This window comes from Anomalospiza imberbis, chromosome 30, assembly GCF_031753505.1.
Source record: "Anomalospiza imberbis isolate Cuckoo-Finch-1a 21T00152 chromosome 30, ASM3175350v1, whole genome shotgun sequence".
In the NCBI taxonomy this organism is placed as follows: Eukaryota; Metazoa; Chordata; class Aves; order Passeriformes; family Viduidae; genus Anomalospiza; species Anomalospiza imberbis.
This window is the reverse complement of record NC_089710.1, coordinates 1,895,381-1,919,812: the sequence shown is the minus strand read 5'-3', so window position 1 is coordinate 1,919,812 and position 24,432 is coordinate 1,895,381. Positions and strand designations below refer to the sequence as shown.

Genomic DNA, 24,432 nt, shown 5'->3' with positions numbered 1-24,432 from the left:
AAGGAGAGCACAGAGCCCCAGTGTTTCAGAGGCACATGAGTGCCAGCCCTCAGGAAGCCAAGGTCAGCCAGACTTGTCTCCCCTGGCAGCTTTTGTCTGGGAGCTATCCTTGGATATAGGGAATTCTGGAGGCAGATCCCCCATGTTGGCCATGGGTACCTAGTTAAGATGGATGTTTTTTCCCATATGAAAAAAAAAAAGTACATGGTCCCAGTGTCTTAAAGGCAGATGAGAGGTGGCCCCTGGGTGGCCAAGGCAGCCAGACCTGTCTCTCCTGGCAGATTTCATCTGGGAACAATCTTTGCATATAAAGAAATTTGGAGAAGGAATCCCAGTTTTGGCCCTAGGTCACTGGAGGAGAAGGCCAGTTCTCTCCCATAGGAAGGAAAGCCACGAGCCCCAGTGCTTCAGGGCAGGTGAGAAGCAGCCCTTGACATGCCAAGGTGTCCTAGTTTAGGGCAAATTTGGGAGAAATCCTCCAGGAGAAGCCCCCAGAAAGTAATCCCCCCACCATGGCCCCTCCCCTTCCTGGTTCAGGAAGAATTTTTTGGGAGAAATGGAATAAAACCCTGTTATTCCCCAATACAAAAAAACAACTAACTAATAAGCAAAAGCAAAAGCAAGGGCAAAGCAAAAGCAAGCAAGCCAGCAAACAAGCAAGGAAACCTAGCCTCTCCTAGACACAGACCATGGGGGAGGTGAGCTGGCTGATAACAAGACAAAACAAACCTTCACTTTCAGAGTCAGTCCTGAAGGCACAGAACGTAATATCAGGCACAAACAGAAAACACGACTGGGGATGCAAGCACCATAATGTCACGCTAGGACATTCCACACCTTATCTCCAAATCCTCAACATAACTACCAAACATCATGTAAAAACTTCATCAAGTTAAAACTTCCATCTTTCACTTACTCATCCTTCCATCTCACTTGGTCAAATCTTCGACACTTACACATTTCCTTCTATCTCTTGCTCAAACCCTTGACACTTAAATATTTCCTTCTGTCTCATGTCGGAGTGGTTTAATGTACAGACAATGGCAGTAACATCCAGCAAACAGTGATATTTGCATATGAGCCTCAACCCACAATCAGATCTCCCTGAGGTACACATCGTGTGGTTCCATCTCTCTGCATTATTCACCATACAGAACCTGGTCCCTGAGCAAAGACAATCCCACTAATGGGTTTGTCTGTACTTGCGGCAGAATTGATCTACATGGTCTTCCCTAACAAACCTCTGATATGTGCCACTGGGACTTTATCTCCATCTACTATATTCAGGGACTCAGACTGGGCAGGACCTGCTCCACTGGTGGAACCTCGGGTGTTAACTAACCAGGTGGCCTTTGCTAAATGCTGCTCCCAGTTTTTGAAAGATCCCCCACCCAATGCTTTCAAGGTGGTTTTTAACAGTCCATTGTACCTCTCCACTTTGCCTGCAGCTGGTGCATGGTAGGGGATATGGTGCACCCACTCAATGCCATGTTCCCTAGCCCAGGTGTTGATAAGGCTGCTCTTGAAATGAGTCCCGTTGTCAGACTCAATCCTCTCAGGGGTACCATGCCTGCACAGGATTTACTTTTCAAGGCCCAGGATGGTGCTCGAGGCAGTGGCGTGAGACACAGGGGAGGTCTCCAACCATCCCGTGGTGGCTTCTAGCATGGTGAGCACGTAGTGCTGGCCTTGGCGTGTCTGGGGCAGTGTGATGTAGTCAATCTGCCAGGCCTCCCCATACCCATACTTGGACCACTGCCCACCATACCACAGGGGCTTCACTCACTTGGCCTGCTTGATCTCAGCACACATCTCACAGTCATTGATAACCTGAGAAATACTGTCCATGGTTAAATCCACCCCTCGGTCTCATGCCCACTTGTAGGTGGCATCTCTGCTCTGATGATCTGAGGCATCATGGGCCCATTGAGCTAGGAACAACTCCCCCTTGTGTTGCCAATCCAAGTCTATCTTTGACACCTCTATCACTGCAGCCTGATCTACCTGCTCGTTGTTTCGGTGTTCCTCATTAGCCCGACTCTTGGGGACATGGGCATCTACATGACAGACTTTCACACACACATTTTCTACCCAAGAGGCAATGTCTTTCCACACATCAGTAGCCCAGATTGGTTTTCCTCTATGCTGCCAGTTGGCCTTTTTCCACCTTTCCAGCCAGCCCCACAGAGCATTGGCTACCATCCAAGAATCCATATAAAGGTCTAGCTTTGGTCACTTCTCTCTCTCAGCAATGTCCAGGGCCAGCTGAACGGCCTTGACTTCAGCAAGTTGACTTGATCCACCTTCTCCTTCAGTAGCTTGTGCTACGTGTTGTGTGGGGCTCCATATGGCTGCTTTCCACTTCCAGTTCATCCCTACAATGCCACAGGAACTGTCAGTGAAAACAGAGTATTGAGTTTCCTCTGCTGGTAGTCGGTTGCATGGTGCACCTTCTTTAGCCCTTGTCACTTGTTCCTGCTGCTCTCCGTCAGTGAGACCAAAGTTCTCACCAGCAGCCAGTTTGTAATTATCTCCAAAATCCCAGGGCAATTCAGGTTTCCAATCCGGGTGTGCTGCATGATGAGAGTAATCCATTTGCTCCATGTGGCAGCAGTGTCGTGGAGGGTAGTGGGAACCTTTCCTTTAAACATCCACCCCAGTGCCGTCAGTCAGGGTGCCAGGAGGAGTTGTGTTTCTGTGGCAATCACCTCGGAGGCAGCTTGAACTCCTTCATGGGCAGCCAAGATTTCATTCTCTGTGGGAGTGCATTTGGCTTCAGACCCTCTGTAATTTCAGCTGCAGAATCCCAGTGGTCGGCCTCGAGTCTCCCCAGGCACCTTCTGCCAAAGGCTCCAGGACAAGCCGTTGTTCCCAGCTGCAGAGTAGAGCACATTCTTCATCTCTGGTCCCATCCTGAGTGGGCCAAGGGCAACTGCCTGAGCAATCTCCTGCTTGATCTGGGTGAAAGCTTGTTGGTGTTCAGGGCCCCAGAGGAATTATCGTTCTTCTTGTAGGTGACCAGGTAGGGAGGGCTCACAATCTGGCTGTACTCGGGAATGTTCTGGAGGAAGTCTATGCCCAGAATACCCAGGGCCTCTGGGCCGCTCACAATAGGATGTTTCTGCCACTCCTTCCCAGTCAGGCTCACCTCAGCTCCCAACAGGGCCAATTGCTGTGATCCCCCCGTCACCCCAGCAATGGAAACAGGTTCTGCCCCCACATGTCCCGATGGTATCAGGGGACACTGCGCTCCAGTATCAACTAAGGTGTCGCATTTTTGTGGTTCTGATGTGCCCGGCCATCGGATCTACACTGACCAAAGATCCGGTTTTCCCGTGCCTCTCCCTGGCTCGAGGCAGGGCCCCTCTAGCCCTGGTTATCCTTTCTTCCCTGGGCATTCATACTAGAGGCTCCTTCAAGGGGATCTGACAGATCATACCCGGTAGCTCGGTCACTGGAGGCTGAGTCTACCTTCACCTTACTGTAATCCTCTCGGTCAGTGTTTCCCTCCTTGAGTTGACACACCCATGCTGCCAGGACAGAAGTGAGTTGATGTACTTCAGACCTGATTAGCATAAAAAATTTGATAATCAGAATGCCTTGGCAATAACAAACAGAGCTTTGAAGACTGCAAGAAGACTGAATCAAGAAAGAAGATTGAATCAACTTCTATTAACAAGAGATGCTGCAAAATGGATGTTAGTTTGTGATGATTAACCCAATTATTGTAGAAAAAATTACTAGTCTTCCTAGAATTTGTATAAGCATATGTAGTCCATGTGAAAAACACGTTCACTCTCCTGTCAAAATGTAAAAAGTTTAATAAAAGACAATAGGAGACAAGGACCATGGAGCAAAGGTTATTTATGGCCGGGTGCATCTTGGCACTCAGCCAAGACCACCCTGTTACCTTCAGGGATCCCCCTTAAATACCTTTTCCCTTACACCAGCCTGCTGCATATTCATAGCCTCTTATGCATACCCATCAACGAGTTTACATTTTCCAACAAATATTTTACATGGCCCCTCTTTGGGTCTGCCTTTTCAGAGCATGTGTGTTCCTTGGCTGGGGTTTGGCTCCTTCTCTTTATCCCTTCCAGTTCGGGCCTTGGTCCGCACTGCCTTCAGACGGTGAGTGCTGATGGTTGGCAGATCTGTACAGGTGTGCTCATCCTGTGTTCATTGGATGTTATCCCATCCAAGCAGGCATTTTAACACAAGCATACTTCCATCAGCTATTGCACTACTGTGTCTAAGCCTAATTAACAACAAAATTTAAAACTATATATTTGGAACAAAGTTACTTTAACATCACATATATAAAATCCATTTTAATATTTGCGAAAAGCCAATATTATATTATATATCTAGAACACTTCTCTCCTGCAAGTAAGGGCTGACACAGCTCGGCTTCTTCAGCCTGGGCAAGAGACTTAGACTTGACCCAACTGTGGCCTTCCAGTACCTGAGGGCAAGCTACAGGAAAGATGGACAGGGACTTTGTACAAGGGCAGGCAAGGACAGGACAAGGGAGAATGGATCCAGGTGGAAAGAGAGTCGGTTTAGGTAAGGAATTCAGAAAAAATTCTCTCCTGGAACAGGTTGCCCAGAGCAGGTGTGGCTGTCCCGTCCCTGACAGTGTTCAAGGCCAGGCTGCATGGAGCTCTAGACAAGCCGGGCTAGTGCAAGGGGTCCCCAGCCACAGCAGGGGGGTTGCAGCCGTGTGATTTTTCAGATCCTTTCCAAACCAAACCATGCCACGACTCCACGATTCTGGGATACTTCCCCTCCTCATCCTCTGGCAGAAAAAGGATCTTGGCCCCAAGTTCCACATTGCAGACCATGTCTTTTGGCAGCCTGCAACTGTCTCAACAGAGGATGAAAAGAGATGACATTACTGATACGATTTCCCTTTTCTACTCGAAAATTAAATGCTCCACTCCTGTCCACTCTTGCAAAAGTGTCTGAAGAAGCAATTCTTCCCCATGAAATGCTTCGTCTCAGCCAAAGAAGAAAGAAGCCACAAGCCAACACGCTTCTTTATTGCTACATTGTTTGATTTGGTTACTTCTCGAATAGGAATTACTTTGGGGTTTTATTTGTTAGTTTCTCTCTTTCGTTCCGCGGGGCGCGCGGCGGCTCCTCCGTTGGGTTCGCGGAGGCAACGGAAGAACGTTCGCGAGCTCCGGCGGTTCCGCAGCAGCAGCAGCAGCAGCAGCAGCAGCAGCAGCAGCAGCGCTTCTCTCGATCGGTTTTCCGCTCGACTTTCCACTCGCTCCCCATCCCCTTCTCCCTCTCACACTCACTCTATTCCCGTCCCGTCCCGTCCGTGTTCTGCCTCTCCCAGCCCAGCTCATGCCGCGTCCCGCAAGGCGCCGCTCGGCGGGGCCGCCCCGTGCCCGCCCCTGCCCGTCCCGCCGTGGAGCCGCCTCGGCCGGGCTCTCTCCGTACTGGCTGTGGCACTTCTGGAAGTGCCTCTTGCTCTGGTGCTGGCGGAGCAGCGCGGTCTTTTGGCTCCACCTGGCGCGGGCTCTGGGCTGGCCCCGGCTGGGGCCCCGGCCCCGAACCAAGCCCCTCCCGCGGTTCCGCCCGCAGCTGCCCCGCTGCCGCCCCGCGCCCGCCCCGGCCCCGACAGCATCGCAGGCAGCTTCCCCGCTCCGAGCTCCGCCGCTGCTCGGCTCGGCCGCCGGCCCTGAGCCGCCGCAGCCCGGGGCGGCTCGGCAAGCAGCAGCGCGCCGGGCGGTCGGGTTCCCGGGGCAGAAGAGCGGGAGCGCGGTGCCGCCCGCACGGGCGGAGAAGCCTGCCCTGGAGCAGCTCTACCGGGAGGGCCCGCTGCTGGGGAGCGGCGGCTGCGGCAGCGTTTACTCCGGGACCCGGCTCGCCGACGGCGCCCCGGTAAGAGACGGGGCCGGAGCGGAGGGGGCGGCGGGCGGCGGGCGGGGAGCTCAGCCCGGCGCTCGCCTTGGCTTGCAGGTGGCCATCAAGCGAGTGCGCCGCGATCGCATCTCGGAGTGGGCGCGGCTGGTGAGTGAGCGGGGCCAGTGGGAGAAGCCGGCGGGGCATGCCGGGCGGGGCTAGGGCGAGGCCCGGCAGGGTGGCAGCCGGAACGCTGCGAGGGGAGCGAGCGGGGAGTGAGTGGGGGCCGCGCAGCGTCCCGGGCCGGGCAATGGCCAGCGGCGCTGGGGCCGGGCAGGGGGTGCCCAAGGCGCGGCGCAGCATCGGCCCCGCTGAGGGCATCGCGGTCCCCCCGCAGCACAACGGCGCCCTTGTGCCCATGGAGCTGGCACTGCTGTGGATGGTGTCGTGCCCTGGCTTCCGCGGCGTCGTGCGGCTCCTGGACTGGTTCGAGCTGCCCGACGGCTTCGCGCTGGTCATGGAGCGTCCGCAGCGCTGTCAGGACCTCTGGGACTTCCTGGCCGAGCAGAGGTTCCTGACGGAGCCCGTGGCGCGGGGGCTGTTCCGCCAGGTGCTGGAGGCCATGCGGCACTGCACCAGCCGCGGCGTCCTGCACCGCGACATCAAGGCCGAGAACGTCCTCGTCGACCTTGCCACGGGCGAGGCCAAGCTCATCGACTTCGGCTGCGGCACGATCCTCCAGGACACGTTCTACACCCGGATGTCAGGTGAGCCCAAAGCCGGGGCCCAACCGGGCAGCAGAGGTTCCCCCCTTTGCTGGCAGAGGGGGAAGAGGGAGGCAGGGAGGGAGGGGGAATCCTTCTTCAGCTGGCTGCAGCCAAGTTGCTTTTCGGCGGGGCAGAGGCTGGCTGTTGTGGGACGGGAGCTGGCTGGGAGGGAGGGAGGGAGGGAGCAGCATGGGCCTGATGAGCTGTGCCCGTGTCCCATAGGAACGCCGGAGTACTGCCCACCGGAGTGGATCCTCTTTGGCTGCTACCATGGCCAGCCAGCCACCATCTGGTCCCTGGGCATCCTGCTCTATGACCTGGTCTGCGGGGACCTTCCTTTCCATACAAACAGGGACATCGTCCAGGGCCAGCTCTTCTTCCCACCCCGGGTGTCTCAAGGTGGGGATGCGCCTTCAAGGCTCGGGAGGAAGAGCGGGGTTGGGAGGGGGCAGCTGGCACAGAAGCGTCCCGCTCTAGCAGCTAGTGAGGAGGTTGATCTCCTGGGTTAGCTGGAGGAGGTGGCACGTGTGCCTCTGTGCTGCTCTCCTCCGGAAGGGAGGATCGATGGGAAGCTTTTGGCTGCAGCTCCGAGCATTCCTAGTGTGGCCTGGGCACCGTGGAATGTGGGAGAGCACGGACAGGAGCCTTGTCCAGCTGAGTGGCGGTTTCTGGTTTCTCTGCAGAGTGCCAGCACCTCATCAGGTGGTGTTTATCCATGGAACCCGCAGACAGGCCATCACTGGAAGACCTTTTTGAGCATTCTTGGCTGCGGGAGCCCTGCCTGGCCCAGGAGACAGCAGAGATCCATCCCTCTGCTCAGTAGGATCCAGGAGCCCAGCAAGTACCAGCTGCACACGTCTCGTGGCACTCCAAGAAAACCCCGGAGCGTTTCCCTGTGGCCGCGGCCCGGAGGAGAGAGCGCAGCCAAGGAGATGCTTCCGCTGGTCCCCAGCGAGTTGTGGAGGGAGTGTCTCAGTGCTCCCTGTCCCATTGGAGAAGTGGTGGCAGTGCAGTGAAGGTGCCACGGACTGGAACAGGGGAAACATCCCCCTGCAGCTCAATGGCATCGAGATGAGCCCACAAGCCGAGGCACAGCTGGCGTGTTCTTCTGGAGCACCACATGGAGCTGGGAACACCATCCTCGAGCTGGCCGCTGGCGGGGCAAAGCCGAGTGGCTTTGGCTGCGGCCCCTTCCTGGAGGACACGCTCTGCGCCCCGATGAAATCAAGATGAGTCCCCAGCTGGCGCAGGGGCGGGGGGATGCTCGAGCTTCCAGGCATGGCAGGGCTCGGGCTGGCCACGCGCCGTAGGTTCCCCGCTTGGCGGCCCTGGGGAATATTAATTTTTCCCCCGGCCGCCAAGCTGCTTTTTGGTGGGAGAGGGGACGGGTGTTGTGGAAGGGGAGCCGGCTCCTGGCCTTGCTGACAGCTTCTGCCAGCCAGCCTGGCATGGGCTGGGGTGGGGGCAGCCAGCCTGACAAAGCATCCATCCATGTGGATGGGGGCAGCAGAGGGGGACGGGTTCCAAAGCCGTGCCCCAGCTGGTCTGCTTTGCAGGCCCTTGAGGAAGGGGTGCGTTTAAGGGCGGGAAAGGTGGGGTTTTTCCCCACCCATGGACAGGTTTAATTCTCGCATGGAGTGCTCAGACCCTCCTCAGGCCCGTGAAACGGTGACAGGCTTTGTAGCTTCTTCTTGTTTCCAGGTCTTGTTTAGAATTGATTTCATGAAATTGTTCTTTGTTTTCCCAGGAAGATTACACCTGGTGCCCAGACCGGACGGGGAAGCGCCTGCACCGTCCGTGGAGCACCTCCAGTGCCAGCGCTACACCAGGGGCCACGGTCTGCAGGGACATCCCCTTCAAGAAGGACGAGGACCTCGTGCGGAATCGGCTCCTGTCCTGGCAGCAGGTCTCCAGAGGTGGGCACCCGGCTCCACAGCTGGGCTGGCAGAAGGGCTTCGGGCAGAGGGCAGCGGGCACATGGGCATCCTGCCCTTACAGCTGCTGAGGAGGCTGCTGTGCTGTGCTTAAGCAGAGGAGGTGGAACATGGCCTGCCACGCTGCCCTTCTCTCGAAACAGAGAATGGCTCGGGAGGTTTGGGCTCTGAGCACAGCCAGCAGCCTGGCCCGGGCCCAGGCCATGGTGGGACAGGGGGACAGGAGCCTTCTGTGACTGACCGTGGCTCTCTGGTTTCTCTCCGCAGGCTGCCAGCACCTCATGCCATGGAAACGGCTCCGCTCGGCCTGCCAGTCTGGGAGGGCTGGAGGGCGGCGGGTGCTCATTTGCTGTCAAAAATAAATTGGTTTTTTTTTTGTCATCATCACGATCACAGCATTTCTTTCATCCTTTTCCAAGGTTTTGGCCTCCCTTCCTCCAGGCTAATCTTTTTGTGTCCTTCCTCAGCCACTTGATGGCATTTGGCAGGGGGGGTTAAGCAATGTTAAAAGTTCAACAACAGCTCCTGTTGCCAACTGCAGCAGCCCCTTCAAGAGCCCTGAGCTACCAGCGAGGTCCACGTCTGCCTTGCAAAAGGGAGTGGTTTGCAGCCATGGGGTTGTCGCCCTGCTGCAAAAGCTGGGAGGAAATAACAAGTGGCAAAATGCCAGTTTGGCTCAAGCCCTGCCCAGTTTCTTCATCTTTTCCCTCTGCTCAGTGATAGGCAGGCAGGGCTGGACTCCAGCGAGGTTCAAGCTCTTGGCGCTCCCTGGCATCAAGGGGATCAAGTCAACTCTTGTATGCAGTGACTGCAATAGAGCTCCTGAAGGAAAAAAGGGAATGTCATGAGGTGGGGCCGCCTTCTTGTCCCCTTTGTCTGCCCAGGAGCCCCTTGGAAAGGGAAATGCCCACACGGGTTTATCTGACTCCTTCCCAGCCAGCCTTTCCCTCACTCCCGGGTCTCATTTGCTCCGCAGGCTTCACCAGCTTGCTCAGCTCGGAGGAGCTCTCAGAGGAGAAAACGCTGCCTGGCGTGGGGCTGTCTGATCCCTGTCTCATCTGGATTCCCTTTGCCCCGCTCCCTCCCCCATCCAAGAGACCCAAGGATGCCCCGCAGCCCCACGGTCCTGCAGCAGGTGCCAGGCACGTTCCCTCCTCTGCTCCTTGGTGGCCCTGGGGAGGCTCCAGAGCCCTCCCTGTGTGCGGGACAGCTGCTGCAGCACCGCTGTGCCTGCGTGCGAGCAGCGCCCGAGGAGCAGCTGCGCAAGTTCCGAGTCTGAAGCGGAATCCTCGGCGCACACAAATGACAACTGGCATCTCAGGGGCTGCCAGGAGAAGCTGAATCCATCTGCTCCCTGCCCTTTCCAGCCAGAACCTCGCCGATGCAATTGGAAGAATTGCCCCTGCCCAGGAAGCTCTCAGGTAGAAGAGAGGAGCAAAAGCCACGTGTTTCTGAAACATGAACTGTCAGAATGAGGTTCCTTAACACTCATTTGCTATTTCAGAGGGTATCATTTATTCAGGCCTGAGGTCTAACATGGGATAACTCCTAACCTGACGTGGACATGTAATTCTACCAGTGTGTTGCTCATATACAGTCGCTAAATGCCAATTACAATTTACCCATTTCCATAAATCCAACCCCAAGTTCCCAGATTCAGTCCTTGTTTTCTCTATCACTGCACCCTTGAGCCAGATGTCTTCTTCTTCTCTTCCAGCCATCCTTGCTGGGAAAGCAGCCCCTGCATGCCTTGTTCCTGTGCTGGAAGTTCACAGGCACGGTAAAAATGGAATGAACCCTTTGGGTCTCAAGGCCAAGGCTTTGTGTGGCCAGGCAGGGGCAGGCAGGAGGCAGAGCTGTCAGCAAAGGAAGGGGCCAGCGAGGTGGGGCAGCCGGGGGATGACGACAGCCTGCAGGGACAGAGGCCAGGGCAGGGACACCGCAGGACAGCCTGGGCTGCAGAGGGCACAGGGATGTGCAGCAGCTGCAAGGCCCTGACAGAGCCAACCTGTGCAGCCCTTTGGCCATGGCTGCTGGCCCTGGGCCTGAGGCCACGAGGGGACAAGTGACCCTTGCAGCCCTGGGGCCTCATGGCCTCCTTGTCCCTGCTCAGCAGCCTGGCAGGGGCCGCCCCATGGTCCTGCCCTTGGCATGGCACATCCCCACATGCCAGTGCCCATCCCGGGAAGAGCCCTGAGCAAGGAGGGAGGGACAGGATCTGCCTTGCCAGGGGCTGGGGCTCAGCCTTGGCCCTTTGCATTCCTGAAACACATCCAGGTTTGCTCAGCACCAGAGACACCTTTGCCTTGTTTGTCCCCACCTGTCATCAGTGCCTCCAGTTCTCTGCTCTGCCTGGGGCCTGGGGACACTTTGATATCAATTGTGTCCTTGAGTGGAACCCATTAACAGTTAAAGAAAGTTTGGACTTTGAATCTGACTTTTTGAGTTCTTGAGAAGCTCTTTGAGCACACTCTGAGGGACTGGGTCTGATGCAAACAGCACCAAAGCCCCAGAGGTCATTAAAGTCCTGGTGCTGTGTCTGTGCTGCTGAGCTGGGCCGGGCTCCTGGCCCAGAGGCAGCTCCTGGCAAGGGCAGCGCTGCAGAGACAGCTCTGGCCAGGAGCAGCTCCTGTGCACAGCCCAGCAGGGCTGGGGCACTGCCAGGGCATCCCAGGGACACGAGCAGGGCACAGAGAGAGCTCACAGGGGCTCAGCACTGGCAGGGGCTGTGGGGTGTCCCAGAGGGGGCTGTGTCACAGCAGCACCTCTGTGGCTGTGTCACGGAGGCACAGAGCAGCTGTGATGTCAGAGAGGGGCTGTGTGACTGCACAGAGTGGGTTGTGTGAGGTCACAGATTGGGCTATGACATCACAGAGTGTGTTGTGTGAGGTCATCAAGCAGCTATGGCATGATAGAGGGGACTGTGTGACATCACAGAGCAGGCTGTGACATCATGGCATGGCTGTATGACATCATAGAGCAGGCAGTGAGGTCAAAGTGTGTGCTGTGACATTACAGAGTGGCAGCATGACATCACAGGGAGGGTTTTGTGGCATCACTGAGGGGGTTGTGACATCACAGGGCAGGCTGTGACATCATAGAGAAGGGTCTAAGGCAATAGAGCAGATCCTGCCATCATAGAGGGTGGCTCTGTGAAAACAGAGAGTGGGTTGTGACATCACCGGGCAGCTGTGTGACATCACAGGGGTGTGTGACACCACAGGGGCTGTGTGAGGTCACTCCACCCCAGCCCCCCCTCACAGTTCCCCCAGAGAAGTCCAACACTGCTCGTGCACAGCGGGGTCCCCCGTCCCCCCGGGTCCCCCCGCCCCCGGCGCCACAGCCTCCCCCAGAGGATGTTCCACGAGATCGACCCCAGAGCCTGACACAGGGACGGGGGCTGGGACTTTAGGGAGTGGGACAGGGGGACAGGAACCCACCGGCAGCATCCCTGTGTCCCCCAGGGCCAGAGCCTGGGCCAGGGCTCCTTCACCCTGTTACCAACGAGGGCTTGAGAGCACTGAAAAAATCCCCAGCAAGGGATCAGCAAAAGCCAGATTTAATATTAAGCGACAGCACCACAAATTTCCTTGGCAAGAGTCACTCTGCTCCTGACTGGACACTGCAGGTACAGAAAAGGAAACAAAGCAACAACAAAACCAAACAGAATCCAGGCAATCAAACCAGAAATGAGCCAAGACCTGGGGCTTTCCTTCCTATGGAAAAGAACTGTCCTTCTCATCCAGGTGCCCATGGCCAGAATTGGGATTTCACCTCCTACACTGCCTGTTGTGACAGACTGGAGGAGATTGTTGGCTGGAAACATTTCATGTGTGGGGAGGAAGGGGCAGGTCCAGCCTTGCCCTGCCCTGGAACCCCAGCCCTGCCCTGCCCTGGAACCCCAATCCCCCCAGAGCCTCTATCCCAGCCCAGCAGTGTCTGCCAGTCCCTGGCACAGCACAGGCAATGCTCCACAGCCACCTCTGGAGCCCCCAGCCCAGCTCCTGAGCGACCAAATGACCCCAAGTCCCACCTGGGGAAGGGCCCAGGAACACCAAGGGGTATTTAAGGCTGAGCACAAGGCAACCACATATTTGACCCTACCTCCCCTTGGAATTTCTATTTTTTTGAGAACCACTGGAATCCAGGAGTTGGTAGCTCTGTGTGTGCTTCTCTAAATCTTATTTTTCTCTATTTCTGTGTCTTCTTGTGAATTTTGATTAACTTAAAATTGAACAGGATTGGAGCTTGTGAAGTTGAATGGGCCAAGTTAATGCTTTGAGAAGTGTTTTTGTTGATTAAATGTTGAATAAGACCTTTTGCCAAAGTTTCTCTGATCTTTTAAAGTTCCCAATAAAGGCTGTTTTGTTGGTTTGAGCTCATGAGAATCTCTTGTTGGTATTTCTCCAGTGCATCCAACTCAGAGGACACAAAGAATTGTAATTCCTCTTAAATGTCTCCTTGAGAGAGTTGTTTGGGGGATGGGAGTCGGGGCTTGTGTGTCCTGCTTGGCACAGCCCAGGCAGGGCTTTCACAGCCACATTCCACACTCCATTTCCCAGCTGGAGCCGCTGGTGCCTCTGAGTTCTGCTGCCCCAGCCCCAGGGATGCTCTCCTTGTCTGCCCATTCCCCCACGGTCTCTGGGCAGGGATGGCCTCAGTGGGGGCTGCTGACATCCTCAGCAACTTGGAGGCTGCTGCTGAATTTTACTGCTCCAGAGGCTTCTTCAGCCTTCAGCTCTTCACTTCAGCAATTCAGTGTCCCAGAGCTCATTAACATTCAGAACACCTTAACAAGCCAAGCATCTGGGAATAATGTAAGTGTTCAAATAATTTGTGGTTAATTAGCCCAATTACAGAAGCCTCTTCAAAGTGAATACACTACATTTTAAAAGACAGTGAGAAAATTTTTTTTTGGTCCTGTTTAGTTTTTTTTTTCCCTGGTAATACATTGACATGTGCAATCTCCAATTGACACTGAATCCAAGTACCTCCTCATGCAGTTGGAATAGATATGAAAATCAAGACCCTTCATGGCTGACAATCAATCAGACTCTGTCCCTAACCCCACCACACCATTTCCCCCATCCAAGCCCTGGCACTCAGAGCAGCCTTGTGCAAATCTGAGCTCCCTCCAGCCCAGGCTGCACCTGCAGGTTTCAGCTCCTTGGCTCCAACTCCCACCTGCTTTCCTTGGAGAAGGAGCTGCTCCAGACACAGAGGGATGTTCATTTCTTGTCAGCCAACAAAGCCAAGGGAAGGCACAGCTCCACCAAATGCAAAAGTCATTCCTCTGCTGGATATTAACTCCACTTTGCACAGCAGACAGTCTCAGAGCAATGGAAAACACCTTCTGTGCCCAGCAAAGTCCCCCCAAACCCTCCCTGCCCCGATTCTGCCCAGATTTGCTCTTTGCACACACGAGTCACAGGCTGAAGTCAGGAGCTCCCTCCATGCCCAGAGGGAGGAAAAGAGGGAAAGGGGATGAAGAGCTCTCCTGTGCAGAGCCAAGGTCCAAGTGCCCCTGCAGTGAGAACCACAACTCATCAGGTTTGTGTCCTTTGGGCTCAGGGATGGTGACACTCAGAGGCACAGAAAGGTTTCTTGCCAACAAACACAAGTTGAACATTTGAACAGTTTAATAACCATCGCAGCTCTTCCCTCAGCTCTCTGTGATGTCCCAGCAGCATCTGACATGTCCCCCATCCCCAAGGGAATTCTGTACAGGAACAGTTTTAGACAAAGACATAAGAAAAGGCAATTCTATGATAGATTTAAAAATAGTAAGATATAATTCATATTTATTTGAACTTCAGAAAGATTGGGCCACTCCCTGATGTGCAAAACAGTGAAACCAGTCCATTGAGAGACATTTGAATGACCAGAAAGCATCTGGAGGGGGAAATCTGGGCACAACAGGAAGTACATAGATCCACCTGGTCTAGTGCAGAGATGTCCTTTGACATGGCCATTTCAACAGAAGAACTGGAAACACCTGAAGGAAGAGGGAGAGGCAAGAATAAACAGAATATTGGTGACTCAAGAAGACGGGAAGATCAGTATTTCTTTTCCTTCTGCCATTAGTACTTCAGAAAATTGCTGTTTTCTGTACAGAAAACAGTACAGAAAAGTACTGAAGTGACGCAGATAATAAAAATGTCCTTGTATAATATGAAATGTACAAGTATTAACACCTGTGCCCCTTTCCAGGCAGACACCAGCTGTGTGCCCATGACCAGGCAGTGCCACTTGTGCCCTGAGGTGCCGAGCTGGGATTGGATCTCTCAGAGAGGAGCTGAGGGAGAGCAGAGCACCTTGCAAGCTGCAGGTCCCTGCCAGCCCCGCAGGGCTCCTGTGCCATCAACATCTGCTCTGCTCCAGCCTGAAACAGGGCCCAGCATGGTGCCGGGACCATCAGAGAGCTGAGGTGTGTGCTGGAATTCAATGCCCTCCCCATGGCGCAGCAGCCCTGCATTTCCCTGCTCCAGCCTTGGTCTCCAGCACAGCCATGGAGGCTCTTTGGGCTCCTGAGTGTTCCTGCTGTGTCCATGCCCCCAAGGGCACAGAGCAGCCTCCTCTCTCGGGCACTTGCCTGTTTTCCATGCCTTGCACAGGCGCTGGCCCTGCCCCACAAGGCCTGGGCTGAGTCCTGCCCTGCACGCTCAGCCAGGCTGAGATGGACACTGATGGTTTCTGTGCCAGGCTCTCTGAGCCCAGCCCAGCTCCCTGCAAGCTCTGCCAGCTGCCCTGAGCTCTGTGCAGCACCAAGGGCCTCTCCCCAGCACAGCCCAGCCGGCTCTGGCCCCACAGCTCTGCTCAGCCCAGGCTGCTCTGGCCACTGGCCCCACGGCCTCAGCCCCTGGCCAGGGCACAGCAGCAGCTGCAGCTCAGCCAGGACTCAGCCCCAGCCATGGGGGAAGGGGCTTGGCCAAGGCCAAAGGAGGCTCCCTGGGTGCCCTGCTCCCCCCGGTCTGAGGTGCTGAGAGCTCTGCAGCCCCTGCTGCCATCCCATCTGCCCAGGCCAGCACAAGAGCCCGGCCTTGGGGCCCTCCAGAGCTGCTCCTGCTCCAGGGCCAGGGCCCATCCCAGAGCTGGGGCAGCCACAAAGCTGTGCCCATTGCTGGTCATTGCCGCTCTGATGGGGATGGATCCTCAGCCACTTGGAGGTGTCTGATGAATTTTACTACTCCAGAAGCCTCTTCTTTCTTGAGCTTGTCAATTCAGGAATTCAGTGAGAAAAGCTCATAAATATTTGTTCAAAACGCCCAAGACAAGAAAAGGCCTTGAAATTTTCAATTCTTCTGTGATGAATTAGACAGATTTCAGTAGTGCATTTAAAGTGAATATACTGTTTTGAAAACTATGCAGAGAGAGCTGTTTTGTCCTGTTTTCTTTTCCAGTTTTTCCTGTTTACAGATTGATATCAGCAATGTCCAATTGATATTGACCCCCAGCACCTCCTAATGCAGTCTGAATAGATATGAAAATCAAGACCCTTCATGTTTGGCAATCAATAACACTTTGTCCCCAACCCCTCCCCACCATTTCCCTCATCCAAGCCCTGGCACTCAGAGCAGCTGAGGAATGGAGTCACATCCAGGGGTGTCCCCAGGGCTCAGGACTGGGGCCAGGTCAGTGAAATCTCTTGATTGCTGATCTGGACGAGGCCATCGAGGGCACCCTCAGTCAGTTCCCAGGTGAGCCGAAGCTGGGTGGGAGTGTGGCTGTGCTGGAGGGCAGGAAGCTCTGCAGAGGGATCTGGACAGGCTGGAGCCATGGGCCCAGGACAATTGGATGAGGTTCACCAAGGCCAAGGGCCGGGTCCTGCCCTGGGCTCACAACCACCCCAAATCCCTGGCCGTGCCCTGCCCCTGATCCCCTCAGCCTGTCCTGTTTCCTTCATCCCTGCATTGCCAGGGACTTTCTGGGACAAGGGATCTCTGCTCTGGGGATGGAGGGAGGTCCAAGTGCCACCACTGGAGTGGGAACCACAACTCATCAGGTTTGTGTCCTTTGGGGGTCAGGAACTGGTGAGACTCAGAGGCACAGAAAGTTTCTCTTCATGGCCAACAGATCATGGTTGAACAGGACACAATTTAATAACAATCACACTCTTCCCTGAGCTATGTGCAACGTCCCAGCAGCATCTGATGAGTCCAGCATCCATAAGTGATTTCCATACTAGAATTGATTTTAGACAACTGTGGTTCTGTGGTAGAAATAAACACAATTAAGTTCTTGTATCAGGATGATTGTCCTGCAGTGGAGGCAAAACAGCTCAAACAAGTCCTGATTTGCAAAGCTGTCAGTGGTGGATGGAGAAGAGATGTCACAGAGCCCTTTTCTATGATGTCAGAGTCTTCTCGGTGGCTTCACAACCCGTTCTGTGATGTCACACAGCCAGACTGTAATGTCACAGCTGACTTTGTGACATCACAGCCTCCTCTGTGATGTCACAGCCTGCTCTGTGATGGCAGAACTCACTTAACATGTCACACAGCACCTCTGTGGGCTCACAGACCCAACCTGTGATGTCACAACACCTTCAGTGATGGAACACAGCCACCCTATAATGTCACAGCACACTCTTTGACCACACAGCTTGCTGTGCTCTGTGATGTCATACAGGCATCCTCTGATGTCACAGCCTGCTCTGTGATGTCACATAATAAACCTGTGATGTCACAGCCAACTATATGATGTCACAACCTGGTCTGTGATGTCACACAATCACAGAATCACAGAATTGTTGGGTTGGAAGAGACCTTCAAGATCATCAAGTCCAACCCATGCCCTAACACCACCTCAGCTAAACCATGGCACTGAGTGCCACATCCAGTCTTTTTTTAAACACATCCCATGGTGGTGACTCCACCACCTCCCCGGACTGACAGTTCCAGGAATTTATCACCCTTTCTATAAAAAACTTTTTTTCCTAATATCCAACCTAAATTTCCCTTGGTACAGCTTAAGACACTGTCCTCTGGTCCTATCAGTTGCTGTGAGGAGAAAGAGACCGACCCCCACCTGACTGCAACAACCTTTCAGGAAGCTGTAGAGTGATAAGGTCACCTCTAAGTCTTCTCCAATCTAAACAACTCCAGCTCCCTCAGTCGTTCCTCACAGGACTTGTGTTCCAGACCCCTCATCAGCCTTGTTGCCCTCCTTTCGACACACTCCAGGTCCTTTGTATCCCTCCTAAACTGGGGGGTCCAGAACTGGACACAGCACTCGAGGAAAGGTGCCAGTACAGAAGAGGAATGCCAAGCACACCAGTGCCAAGTACAGAGGAAGAATGACCTCCCTGCTCCTGCTGGCCACACCATTCCTGATCCAGGCCAGGAGCCATTGGCCTTCTTGGCCACCTGGGCACACTGCTGGCTCATGTCCAGCCTGCTGTCGACCAGTGCCCCCAGGTCCCTTTCTGCCTGGGCACTGTCCAGCCACACCGTCCCCAGCCTAGAGCTGTGCAGGGGGTTATTGTGGCCAAAATGCAGGACTGGGCACTTGGACTGGTTAAACTTCATTTTACTGGAAACCATTCCAGGTCTCCCTGCAGAGCCCTCCTACTTTCCAACAGATGGACACACGCTTCCAGCTAAGTGTCATCTGCAGATTTACTAATGAAAGCCTCAATCCCCTCATCCATGTGGTCAATAAAAATATTGAACAGAGCTGGCCCAGCAGAGAGCCCTGAGGGACAGCACTGGTGACTGTCCCCAGCTGGATGCAGCACCGCTCACCACCACTCTCTGGGCCGGCCATCCAGCCAGTTCTGAACCCAGCACAGAGTGCTCCTGGCCCAGCCGTGGGCTGCAGCTTTTCCAGGAGTGTGCTGTGGGAGACAGTGTCAAAGGCCTTGCTGGAGTCCAAATAGACACATCCACAGCCTTTCCTGCATCCAACAGGAGGGTCACCTGGTCATAGAAGGAGACCAGGTTGGTCAAACACGACCTGCCCCTGCTAAACCCCTGCTGGCTGGGTCTGATACCCTGGCCATCTGTCACGATCCGCTTGTGCGGGGTGTCGCGATGGTTCTTTTTGCCAATCCCAAAAGTGCAATAAGGAAAACAACAAGGGACTATCAGTTAATCACAACAAATGTACCTTTATTAAGGGCCAAAACAGTAAATGCGATAGTGGGGATCAGAAAGGAGATAAAAGGATAAAGAGAGAGAGAAAAGAGGGGGATGGGAATAGCTACCAACACAGGCGAGATCCTCACAGTTATAGTCCACAGAGGAAAGAGGGGGGAACATGCAGGACAATGAGAGTCTATTGTAATTGCTGTGGGGGAACAGGTGAGTCCACTGAAACCACCAAGGCAGGACAAACACAATGAAGAATAAGTGCATTGGAATTGCTGAAGAAGAACAGGTCATGTCATTTTTGGTTTCCCCACTCCCTGTGGTAGGGGTCTCAGTCTCAGTCCTTGGGAGGAGGGTTTTCCATCTCCGTCTGTCTGTCACAGTGGTAATGGGGCAGATGAGAGGTCTTCAGTGAGAGACCACTAGGGTCACCCCAAAAGTTCATTCGCCTTCAGGAGGAGAGTGGGCAAAGATACACCAGGCCGTTCCTTGCTGTGTTCATGCCAGGTCCTTGCTGATTCCTTGCCAAGTCCTTGCCAAGTCCTTGCCAGGCCTTGTTCGGAACAGCTAACGTAACGGTGCAGCAACTGCACCTGCACTGCTGCTCTCTCCAAGCCAGAAGTGTATTGGGGAAGGGGGTTTCTCCTCGTGGCAATCGGTAGGCAAAAGTGGGGGCTTCAGACGGCCTCTTACACTTGGTCAGAATCAATCCTGTTCACCATCCCATGTCGGGGAATGATTGATTCTAGAAGTGTTTTACTCACAACATTGGCATTGGCTTTAACCGTGGGTACCGCCTCTACCCAATGAGTCAGGTCACCTACTATCACTAGCAAAAACTTCCACCGTTGTACCTGGGGAAGCTCGGTAAAGTCTACTTGGATGTTTTGAAAGGGCTGTAAGGCTAGTTCTCGCCCTCCCCTGGTGTTTTCCTCATGACCTTCTCATTTACTTGTTGGCATATCACACACCTTTCAGTTACCTGCTTAGCTATCCCAAAAATTCCTATGCAGCCCCAGTCCCTTAGAAATTGATCACTTAGCGCTGGTGTACCCCAGTGTGTTGTTCCATGTATGCCTTTGAGCATTTTCCTGGCAAGGGGTTTATTCAACATTTGCCTCCCATCTGCTAATCTTCACTTCCCTTTGTTATCTTTCTTGGCTCCTGTTTTGAGGAATTTTTTCTCTTCTGTCTCACTGAATACGGGGACTTATTCCATTTCTCTCATGGAGGTCAATGCTATCATTAGTTTTCCTGTCCCTGATTCGGCTGCATTCTTAGCATCTAAATCTGCTAAATGGTTCCCTTGTGCTTCTTGAGTCACTCCTTTTTTATGTCCTTTAACATATACTGCTGCCACTTCTTCTGGTAATTGTAAAGTTTCTAACACTTCTAAAATAAGTTTTTAGTTCCTTTCCCCTTGAATTAAATAGCCCACTCCCTTCCCAAATTTTTCCAAAGGTATGCAGTACTCCAAAAGCATATTTTGAGTCTGTATATATTGTTTCTCTTTTCTGTGTGAATATTTCCAGAGCTCACTTGAAGGCATACAACTCACATGCTTGGGCTGACCAGTTGGAAGGTGACTTTCCTTTTTCTAGGGCCACTAACTCTTCATCTGCTATAGCCCACCCCAATACCCTGTGCCCTGGATTACCCGTGAAAATCCATCGATGTTCAATCGTTTTCCACCTTGGAGTGGTTGATCTGTTAGGTCCTCTCTTACTTTAGTTTGATAGTTTATAACCTCTAGGCAATTATATACTAATTCCTCACCTGGTTTTCCATCTAAAACTGGGCAGGGTTGAGTTGGTTACTCACATCTAGCTCTAAACCATTATCTATTAAGATGGCTTCATACTTCAGCACTCGGGAATCTGTGAGCCATTTCTCAGCCTTTTAGCTGAGGATACTCCTTACTGAGTGTGGGGTATATATTTTCAATTTCCCCCTCAAGGTTAATTTTTTGCTTTCTTCTACGAGTGGGGCGCTCGCTGCCACCGCCTGAATGCAGGTTGGCCACCCCCAGCTGACAGGGTCTTGCAGTTTTGATAAACAGGCCACTGGTTTCCTGGATCCTCCCCGGTCCTGGGCTAACCCTCCATGTGCTGCCCCTTTTTCTATATCCACAAACAGATAGAAGGGTTTGTCTAAGGCAGGAAGACTCAGTGCTGCTGCACTGACTAATGTTTGCTTTAAAGCTTCAAAATTTGCTTGTTGTCTTCTTCCCATCTAATCTCTTCTTCTACTAACTTTTCATACAAGAACCTGATGGCCTGCGTGTATCCTTCAATCCATAGCCTACAGTATCCCAACAGGCCTAAAAACCTTCTGACTTCTCTCTTAGTTTTTGCCCGTGGGAGTGAGGCTATCCCTGCAATTCTCTCAGGATTCAGCTGCCAGCTCCCTTGACAAATCACATGTCCCAGGCATTCTACTTCCCTCCCTACAAATTGGAGTTTCCCTTTTGATATTCAAAGTCCTTGGTCCCCCCAAAAATTTACCAGTGCTGTGGTGGATTCTTGAACTTTGAGATACCTTGAGAGGAGCCCAGTGCTCCTTGCTCCCCTGTGCTGACACGTGAGTGTTTGTCTGGTTTCGGGATGGCCCTGGCTGTGTGAGGGGTGCTACGTGGACACGAGACAGCCGGTCCTGTCCCGCTGGGTCCCAGCAGTGCCTCACAGCAGTCCTGCATCCACGTCAGGATGCTGGCCAAGAGAGGTCCTGGAAGCTGAGGCAGCTGATTTTAAGTTTGTGCAGGTGCCTACAGGCCAAGGCCAACGGTGTTCCCTCAGGATACAGCAGTCCTGAGGGGTCTCCCTCATTCAAACAAATCAGCAGACAAATGCATTGTCAGCCAAAAGCCCTTTTATTGACCAGGCAGGAGGGCAGGGGTCTGCACCCCACTAAAGTGTTTCTCTGACACATATAAATTTCAGTGGGTTGATGTCGGAGTTGTATCAAAATCACCATCCATCTTTACACTGCTGAGGTTATTCCATAGGCAGGCGGTTGGAAATACATTGTGTCAGATTCCCATACTTGAAGCTGATGTCCGGGCCCTGGCCAGGAGCGGTCTCGATGCTCCAAAGCAGCACAAAGTCTTCCTCAGGGCTTCCCTGCACAGGGCTGATTCCACACTTGCCCTTAGTTCTTCTGGTAGACTGTGTCTAAAGCTTTTTGTCAGGTCACTCTCATGTCAAGTTAGGCCACCAGGTTTTTGTTATGCTAACTGGTGCTAAGTACTTAGGCATGTCTGTGCTAATTACTTGTTTACTCATGTGAATGGCTTGTGCTTACTTATGTCAAACCAAGGCCTTGTTCCATCCCCAAAGGTGCCTGAGGCCACCCGCTCCTTGTGGCACCAGTTGCTTTCCTGTGGAATGTTCTACCTCCCCAGGGTAAAGAGGGAGCTGCAGAAAGAGCTTGCCAGGCTGCTCTCCATCCTTTCCCAGTACTCCTGGTGAAGTGGAGAAGTCCGAGCTGAGCGCAAAGGTGCAAATGGAGCAGCCGTGCACTGGAAGGCTCGGTGGGAAGGATGATCCAGGATCCATAGGCCTGGCAGCCTGAGCGTGCTCCAGGGGAAGGCCTTGGAGCAGATCCTCCTGAGTGCCATCCCACGGCACCTGCAGGGAACCAGGGCGTCTGCTGGAGGGTGGGAAAGCTCTGCGGAGGAACGGGGACAGCTGGGGCTCCTGGCGGGGTGTTGAGGGCTTCTGTGCGGGAGTTTGGGGGGCTTGGTGCTGGTGGGGTGTTGGAGAAGGAGTTGTCTGGAAGGTGAGAGGTCTAGGCTGGAATTTGAGTCAGTTTGAAGGCAGCATCTGTGCTTTGGCACAGCTTTGGTTAGGGAGGGCAGAAGGAATATCTGTGACTTTTCCTCTTCATGGTCCTGATTGTCCTGCAGGGAACAAGAGGGGAGAGCTGTACTTTACTGGCCACTCAGATCTCTGTACCAGGGGGAGGATTCGCCCTTTTGCCATCTACTCATTTCTTTGGGCTACTATTTTACCACTGAGTGGACTCTCATTTCTTGAGAGCTTTTATTCCTTAAGAGAATTAGGATATTACCATTCCTTCATAGAAAACCGTTTGTAAACCAAAGAATGACCTCTTTTTTTGCCTCTGTGTAGTGCTCTGTTCTGTAAAGTGACTCTCAGTGGATGACATTAAGGCAAATGAGTTGCTGCTTTGAGATGGGAAGCAAAATTCCAACTCTTCACCTTCTCAGGTTATTCAAATTAATTTGTGAAGTTTGTAACTTTTTGAAACTACTTGAGTTGAGCAATGGGAAGTAAAGTTTTCCTGAACTGAGGATTCTAAAATGTCAGATTCTTCTGTGCCCTCGCAGCTAAGGTGTTTTTGTGCAGAAAGAAATTACTTCAATGAGAAAATAATTTCAGCATGGAGTAAGAGCTTCTGACAGAGACCAAGTGTTGCCAGCAGTTGCTCCAGGTGCTCCTGCCAACAGCCCCTGTAGGACAGAGCACAGCCCCTTGTGCACACCGGCTTTGGCTGCCCTCTGGCAGAGAAGCTCTTTCAGGGCAGAGGTCTCTGGGGCAGGAGATGGGCACCGGTGCTGCCAGGGCTTGGGGGAACTCTGCTTTGGTGGGGACTGTGCCACACCTGCTGAAGTCAGTGCTTCCCAGGTCCCAGGGGTCAGAGCAGCATTCCTGCCCTGGCCCACACGTTCCTTGTCTGTGTCACACCCGTGGGTTTAGGATGGCCACCACATGGGACGTGTCCCGAGGAGGCCATGCCAGTTTCTGTGAAGGCCCCGTGCCCTTCCCAGCGCGGCTGCGTCAGCAGCTGCAGGGGCTCCTGCTGCTCTGAGCCCGCAGAGCAGGGCAGCGTTTGCTGATGGTTTGAGCCGTTCCTAAAGATCCTGTCGGGCTGTCTTAAACACTTGGGGTGAGGGATTCCTTCCAATCTGATCCACTTTGGGTGGGCTGGGGGCGGCCCCAGGGCAGGGGGCAGTGTGTGCAGGGGCCCTTTGTGACACGGGGCAGCACGGTCACCGTGGCATGGAACGGGACAGCGTGTCCAAGGGCCCTTTGTGACACGGGGTGACATAGGAGCTGGCGGTGACAAGACCGTGCCACAGGGCTCGGAGTACGTGACAGGACAGGACGGGACAGAGCGGTGCCGTGAGGAGCCCCCGCACAGCGCACTCGTTCGTGTCTGACCCGGAGCTTTTCCGAGGCATTATTCCTGCAGCTGACCTCGAGGCCAGACCACAGGACTTGGTGACCTGTGGCCTTCCCGAGGCTTCTCTCCTGCAGGTGTCCTTGAGGGCAGACCGTGGGACTCTGTGCCCCAGAGGCATCTCCCATCCCTGCCACCGGTGCCCTCAAGGCCAGACCACAATCCTTGACAGGAGTCTCCTGTCCTTGTGGCAGGAGCCCTCGAGACCAGAGTGCAGGACTTGCTGTCCTGTAGCCTTCCTGAGGCTTCTCTCTTGAAGGTGCCTTCCAGGCACGACTGCAGGCCTTGCTGACTCAGAGCTTTTCTGAGGCATCTCTCCTGCAAGTAGCCACAAATCCAGTCACTGACATGGAGCAGAGACCCCCGAGAGTGCCCAAGCTGTCCTGGGTGGAGGAAAAGGAAGAAGGCGCTGGAGCTGGCCCTGCACAGGAGACCTGTGCTGCCCTGTTGGATATGCTCGTAGAAGAGGGGTTTTGCAATCCAAAGCAAGTAAGCAGCCTGTGGCCAGGGTTTGATCCTCCCAGGAATTGCTTGGCCTCCCAAGCCATGCCTGCTGGTCACTGGAAGCCTTTGAGGCCATGGCAG

General features: G+C 53.8%; 2 protein-coding genes across 2 annotated transcripts in view; one reads left to right on the top strand and one right to left on the bottom strand.

Moving 5' to 3' along the window:
- LOC137463846 (zinc finger protein 271-like) overlaps window positions 1-24,432 on the bottom strand; it is a 473,788-nt gene that overhangs the window by 380,243 nt on the left and 69,113 nt on the right. The window lies entirely within an intron of this gene.
- LOC137463820 (serine/threonine-protein kinase pim-1-like) lies at window positions 5,356-7,883 on the top strand. The gene is given in 6 exon segments (XM_068175210.1): window positions 5,356-5,895; window positions 5,974-6,024; window positions 6,254-6,623; window positions 6,846-7,022; window positions 7,307-7,434; window positions 7,436-7,883. Coding segments are annotated over 6 exon segments (1,470 nt in total). The 3' UTR covers window positions 7,640-7,883.